The sequence below is a fragment of the Macadamia integrifolia genome, chromosome 3 (assembly GCF_013358625.1).
Source record: "Macadamia integrifolia cultivar HAES 741 chromosome 3, SCU_Mint_v3, whole genome shotgun sequence".
Lineage (NCBI taxonomy): Eukaryota > Viridiplantae > Streptophyta > Magnoliopsida > Proteales > Proteaceae > Macadamia > Macadamia integrifolia.
Window position 1 is genome coordinate 9,012,226 of NC_056559.1, and position 7,360 is coordinate 9,019,585.

The window sequence follows — 7,360 nt, forward strand, 5'->3', positions numbered from 1 at the left end:
CCTAGATATCTGCCACGTGTACAGCAGTCAGACATCCTACAATTTGATTTGATGGTTGATCCTTCTCAGGCAGTCTCTCACTGAGGTAGGATCTGACAAATGTCTAATCTCTCTCTTAAGATCTTGGAAGAGAGAGAGAGAGAGAAAGAAAGAAGGAAATATTTGTGGTGGTGGTTAACATGTTCCTTTCCCAGTTAATTTAGTTTGGTTAGGCCCACAGGCCCAGTGATTATAAGATGATGAACAACCCTTCCCATCTTTTAACACATCACACATATATAGACTATAAATAGGCTTGGTTATTAGCATTCACTAGGCCTAGCCAATCAGGATCATCAAATAGATGTGGGGACCAGTCACATTGGTCAGATCACATGAGATCATCAGGTGGGTGAAAATTCAAAAGGCCAGGTCATGATGACAAGCTCTAAGATGTGGGCCAAAATAGGATCCATTTGGGTTGGACCACTTGGACACCCACCCAACCCATTCAGATGGGCACTCTTCTCTTTGGATGATATTTAAGGACTTTTACACTAAAAATCAAAACCCAGTCCCCAGAGAAACCAGTCAAGTGGGCCGGCTTGGTAACCATAAAAAAAAAAAACCTGTCACTATCCCCTTCTCTATTACAGCATGACTCACTTCCTCACCAATTTTATTTAAGGGGCTCAAAATGATTGGAACAAGCTTGGAAACCTAGGTTAATAGAGACTTTAATATAAATTAAATAAATATATTAAAAATTATTAATGAAATAGAAAACGGTATTTACTATTTATTATCTTAATCCCTCCATTATCAAGGTTGTTGTCTAAAAGCTTTAAAGAAAAAAAAAGAAAGAAAGAACAGAATAAGATATGATATGTAATGGCCTTTGTCCATACCACTCATGTTCTCATGCAATTTAATATAATCCTAAAATGTCATACATGTATACAAAGGTTCTAGACTTCAATTCTCCCACTCAACTTAGCCTCTCTAACATGGTCTGAAGGTCTACTATATCTAATATTTATTTTTTGCTTCCACAATAAAGAATCAAAACAGAGACAATCTTACCAATAAGATGAAGAAAAAGAAAGAGTTTAACTAATCTTAAGAGAGGACCTATGGAACATGAGCCATGTGGTTTGATTGAGAAAGGTATAAAAAACTATCCAACACAATAGCAAATTCAATGTACAATAGTACTAACTCACTGATAGCATGCAACAAATAATAAATTTTCTCAATACATATAATGTAATATTGGATTACAATATACTCCAAAAGTCCCCAACCAAATTGGATTAATTAACTAAAAACCTCCATAAACAACAGCATGTTACGCGGTATTCATCGTACTTGTCAGGGAAGGAGTGTAACCCAGCATCCAGTTGTTGATGGCCCTACAAAGTACAAACTCTCCATGTCAAAAAACAGGGACATAATCCAGTTAGTTTAAAGCCTTAAACATTAGTTTTTATCACCAATTGCCTAAAAAAAGAACAAATGTCATCTGGGTATGCACCTATAGATCTTAAATCTTAATTAGATCCTTCCCTAACTTGCTTTTCCTACATTGTCAGTGTGTTTTCTTTATGTCTTTGGTCCCAGAACACAGAATTACAGTGAACAATAAAGGAAAGAGATCACAAAGATGCTTAGCGTATTGAAACAGAGATACAACACAAACATCCCCTCTCTGGTTTCAGGGAAGAATAGATGATGGGTTAGAGAAACTGTTCTCTGCATCAACCTAGAGATGAAAACTAACCAGAAAACAAATGTAAGCAGATGATTGAGTGATGATTGAGGAATGTTCTTCAAGCAAAGCACAAGATCCAAATCAAATTCCTCTATGACAGAAAGATCCATGTCCAACCAGAATTTTGCATTGGATATACCTAGAGAGTTGCCATCGTTCTGGCAATGCAGAATGCGAACTGACACAAGGGGCATCTGAACTCTGCTCCAGGGTCTACAACCTAAAATTTGAAGAGCCTCAAATAAATTGTGATAAGATAAAGCATGAGAGAGGTACACTGGTGCTAACAGCCCAGTCACCAGTCACCACCACTACAAAATTCTGGGGAAATAATGAGGTAATAAAGAAGAAAATTGGAGAATTAATCAGCTAAGGGGTGTGTAAACTTGATTCTCTTGAAGAAACAACCGATACCAGCACAATTGAAACAACAATTTCTAGCAACAAAGCACTATATTGATTTCTCGAACTCAACTAGAATTCTTGAAAATGCACCATCTACAAGGCCACAAAATATAGTCGAAAAGTTGATATACGGCTAGACAATGGTCAACAAATGAAACAAGGACCCAAGAACAAATGTTTGTATTTGCTTTCTTTCCACTCATTTTCCCCTCTTAAGGATGAACACTTCAACTCTCACCAGAAGTAAACCTTTTGCTAATAAGAAGTAGGGAAGGGAGGGTGGATGACTACAATTGCCCTTGGAACAGATCAAACCCTGTATCTTCCATTGGAGTTTGGTTCCCACACGGCAAGATTGATTCGAATGTTTGGGTTAGGCAAGGATCAGATGCGAACAAAACTGGGGTGTCATCCACATGCAACAAACACAACCAAAAATCTATATCTGCAAACTAAAATGACAAGTGGCATCAAGTAAACTACATGATTCAGACTATAGCAGATGAGGTTAGATAATAATAATAATTGATGCATTCATAAGAATTATGCACAGCATCACCCACAAACAACAAAATTTGAGGGGCTTAAATTCTTTCTCCTTTACTGTTTTTGCCTCAATTTCAAGTGTACAACAAACCACCACCACCTTAACCAGAAGCAAAGTGCTGCTTCCTAACATTAACACTAGAACACCTTAGCTTTAATACCGTTGTCCAAAATAGTCTTGAAAGGACTGGAAAAAAGGAAAAGAAAATACTTTACGTACTAGACCTTACAATTTCTCAAATGTTTTGTTTTTAAGAAACAATCTGTCTAAACCACATAGATAATTGGCAGAGGAGAATTACAGACAAGAAAAATGCACAAGGAAGCCTTCACAAAGTGCCACCACCATATTGCCAAGGTTTATTAAGACAAAGAACAGAGTAAGTTATATGGCACCTTCAATGGGGAGCGTAACTGGGTAAAAGCCAACCACCTTCCTCCCTGTAACAAATTTTCTTTCCTTAGCACCTCCAAGCAGATGCTGAGACGAGCTCCCGCCGCTGCCAGCAGAGCACAAGCGACTCCTGGCGCTTCTCAACGTGGAATCCTCTAACTTGAAGCCTCTTAACCAGGCACTCAGCCTGGGACTCAGTGAAATTGCTGAATGTGAAAGGGGTGAACCCAGCTTGAGCAAAGAGAGACCTCCAAGGTGGCAATTTGTCCGGTGCACGCTGCCATCCCAGTATAATGCTCTCAATCCTTGGCTGGAATAGGAACTTCTCAATCTTGTGCACAGTATCTGAGTTAACATTTACTGCATCTAATGAGTCCAGCAGGAATGAGTGCCAATGAAGTGCGCCGATGAAGTGCTGTGAGAATGGAAGGTCGCTGCGATCACACACACGATCCACGGAGACCACAATTTTGGGGGAGAGCTGTTTGACAAACCGGAGGAGTGAGGGGACAGAGGATGGATGATTGGGAGATGACCCAACGGGGAGGTTTACTGCAACTGCCTCTCTATCTGAGACATGGAGGAGACCAAGCGACCAGGAAGCTGGGTCAAAGGAATCAAGGCTTACGATGTCAAGCTCAAATGCAATGCGAAGGTCGTTAGCAAAGTGGGTCAGATTCTCTCTTGTGAGACCAAGCTCAAGTGGATCATGAGAGGACGGAGAGGCAAAGGCAGTGATCTTCAAGGAAGGGGTACCTCCAATCCTCACTGCGAGCTCCTGCATGAAGGACGCCCATTGCCCGCCAAGTCCAATATCAAAGTCTATAATGTGGACCCGATCAAACCCATCAAGTACTTCAAGGAGGGCCTGGTTGCAGGTGAAATTGGTGAATTGCAGGAGTGGAGATACCTCTGAGAAGGCCTTGTAGGCACCGATCTTGAGAACAACATCGAAAGGTGTAGAATTCCTCTGGGCAGGAGAAGAGCCTGTGTTGTTGGTAAGGAGGAGCAATTGCAGGGCCTCCTTGAAGTAAAAAGCAGCCCTTTGAAGGGGCTTCCCTACTGGGGAGAGCTGCTGATTGAGCCGCGCCAATATCCCTCGCGCGTGTACGAAATTCCCGTTCTCAACCAGCTCGGCGGCCTTGAAGAGCTGGTCGACTAATGCCTGCTGCTGCTGGTGAGCCACATCGTCCCCTGCGCCCATCACCTTCGGCTTCGGAGCCACTGTTGCCCTCTGTTGAAGATGATGAGGAAGCAATTGCAGCTGATGAGGGAAGGCCTGTTGTTGCTGCTGTTGCCTCCGCAGGAAATGGTCTTGACCCGAATCAGTGAACGGAACCTTGGGGATCTGAGAGGTCGGATCAACCCCGGCAGCATGGTGGCGCTTCGAGTGCGGAGAAAGGAGGTGCTGCCCTTGCTGCGAGAAAGGTAATGGCACAAAGAAAGCCGGGTTCTGAGGATGATGAACTTGTGACTGGTTTATTAGCAATTGTGGGTTGAAAAGCTGTGGCTTTTCATCAGAAGGCTCAAGATGCGATTGCTGCTGTTGCTGCTGCTGCTGATAAAAAACGCCAGGAGGTAAAGAAAGAGGGAGATTCAGATGGAGGTTGTTTGGCGAAGAAGAAAAAATGGGGTTGGGAGGGTTGCTACTGCTGTTAGGAACAAAACCAGGCATTTTGTAATTAGGAGGAGAAGCTGTGTTGGGGGCTAAGCCAACCCTTCCACTGTGGTTGTTGTTGTTGTTGGTGGTGGTGGTGGTGATGGTGGTGGTGGTGGTGGTGGTGGTGGTGGCGTTGCTATTTGCAGGAAACCCAGAACCAGGAATAGATAGAGAAGGATTGATGATACCCATCACATTACCACTACTACTAGCCGAAGCACCACCTCCTCCATTGAGCTCAAAAGTGAAACCCTGATCAACGATCCCGAAGCCAGCATTGGCTTCGAACTCCGAACCACCTCCACTTTGCAACAACTGCTTCAAACCCGAAGAAGGGTCTTCAACATCGCCCATGATCCATCGCAGGAGCGACTGTTCTTGGCCAGGCGAAGCTGCCGATTCTGATAATATGCTCTCCCAATCCTCCATTCCAAGGCCACATTTTTCTGCACCAGTAGCACCACCGCTAACAATCTCTAACGCAGTCGGAATCGGTTGAAGCTCCGAAGCCCATTCGTCCTTGCGTACAACACCACCACCACCAACGCCAGCTGGCTCAGCTAATGCAACCAAGCTGTCCTCCTGCTGCTGGGTAGGCGGCCATTTCTGTGGACGGTTATCGGAAACCGCCGCCACGCCGGCAGTATCGGTTGAGCCGCCTCCTCCGCCCAATGAAGAAGACAGGGTTGAAGACGATGTTGGTGGGCTAGGACTCCTTGTATCCAGTACAGATGTTGGTTCGCTGCCCAAGCAGCTACCTTCCTTCCACTTGCTCCCTGATACCGAAGAAATCGAAGAAGAGAAATCTGAAATATCTGCAACTTCTAACACCCCCTTCCCCCGCAAACTAAAGGGCATTCCCCACATCTAAACCTCAGTAAAGCCAGGACAAAATCTCTCCAAAACAAACAAACACCAAAGAAAATCCAAATTATTTAAACAGAAGGAACAGGATGACGATGACAAATCAAAAACAGCAGAAATAGAGAGAACTTTAACAAAGAAGACTTCTCAGATATACAGAAAAAGGTCGTCCAATAAAATGTTTCGGCCATTAATAGGAAATCTGAACTTCAACCCCAGAACTACTCCTCAGCTGCAATGCTCCTCGAGAGACCCATTTCACCAGAGAAGACACGCAGCTGCCAATTTTCCTTCATGTTCTTCCCTTTTTCAACCTCTTTCTATCTTCAACTCCTCAAGTCCATTTCCTCCCTATTCTTCTCTCACGAGTCTCACCCTCTCTATGTTCTCTTCTCTTCTTTCTTTCCCTCTTGTGTTGCAGCAGTTCTCTGTCCCTTCTCTGTTCTGTCATGGATGCGTGCAACATAAAAAAGGTAATAAAGTGCTTTCTCTCTCTCTCTCTAGAAAATTTTCACCCTTTTAAATTTCCCATTAAAAAAAAAAAAAAACTTAAAATTTTGTGTAGTTTGTTCTGAGACGTAATTATCTCTCTCTCTCTCTCTTTCTCTCTTTCTCTCTTTCTCCCTTTCTCTCTTTCTCTCTTTCTCCCTTTCTCTCTTTCTCTCTCCTAAGTCCTAAGAGCGTCATTGCTTGCTTTTCCTTTTTATTTAAATAAATCGGGTCCCTTTCTTACACAGTTTCAGAACCCAATAAATCCCGGCTGTTAATAATTAAAAAATTAAATAAAATAACGTGGAAAAGAGAAAAAGGTGTACTGCCCAAAATATCGTTGTTAATGTGTAATTCCATATTTAACCTCATTGATTTCCAATTATTCAACCCTTACTAAAGTTGGAATGAAATGTTCATTCATGGGGGGTGAATTCGTAATTTGAGTTTATAGGGCCCAGGCCTGGTTTTCGAAACTAAATCTGATGATATGAGATTATTGGGGGGAGTGTTTTGAGAGTTGAGAATATCCGATATCGTGATACGCGCTTCATCGAGAAATTGATGCGATCGAGATGTGTGGCTGTGATTGATTTGAGCGAGGGTGTGGGCTTTATCTATGAGTAATTTGGATGTAACTGTTGCGGCCCAGGCCCTGGTTTGGAGGGGTCTTTTTTCGACCAATGGCGGCGAGGTTCCGGTTTTTGGATTGACCCGTCTCTTTCTCCTGCGATAGAGATGGGAGAAGGGGCCTTTTGTTATTTTGCGGAAGTTAGTTTTTATTATATTTTTTCAAAAAGACGGGTTATGGCCCGTTTGGTATTGTTCTAAAAAAATGTTCTGGAGTTTTTTTGTTCTATTGGAACGAAAAAACAGAATCTTCTGTTTGGTGCACTTATGGTCCGTTTCTGTTTTTTTGGAACAAAAAGTGAAAAAAAAACTAAAAAAACGAAATTTAACGGAACTCCATTTTGGAGTTCCGTCTTCCCAGTTTCGTTCCATTTTACAAAAAAAAAAAAAAAAAATCCCGATAAAAATCTGAAATTTTGAAACACTATTTTTTCGTTTAAAAACTGTGTTTTGATACAGAAACTGAAATTTTCATTTTTGACATGAAACAAAGTTTCTGAAACAGAAACGATACCAAACGGGCCCTTAGTAAAAAAACGTTTCGTTTTTTACCGTTTAAAACACATTTTTTCACATGTTTCTCAAAAATACTTTAAAAAACAGTAAACGGTAAGCATTTTCA

General features: G+C 42.1%; 1 protein-coding gene across 1 annotated transcript; it reads right to left on the minus strand.

Annotated features, from left to right (window-relative positions):
• Positions 1 to 1,183: 1,183 nt before the first annotated feature.
• On the minus strand, positions 1,184 to 6,079 carry LOC122074128 (scarecrow-like protein 27). The gene is made up of 2 exons (XM_042638988.1): positions 3,098 to 6,079; positions 1,184 to 1,391 (listed from the first exon to the last, which is right to left on the minus strand). The coding sequence occupies exon 1, from the start codon at positions 5,620 to 5,622 to the stop codon at positions 3,163 to 3,165; it is 2,460 nt and encodes an 819-aa protein (XP_042494922.1). The 5' UTR covers positions 5,623 to 6,079; the 3' UTR covers positions 1,184 to 1,391; positions 3,098 to 3,162.
• Positions 6,080 to 7,360: the final 1,281 nt, after the last annotated feature.

Excerpts from the sequence above, each read along its gene's own strand:
- LOC122074128 (XM_042638988.1), bottom strand. The coding sequence starts at position 5,622 with ATGTGGGGAATGCCCTTTAGTTTGCGGGGGAAGGGGGTGTTAGAAGTT.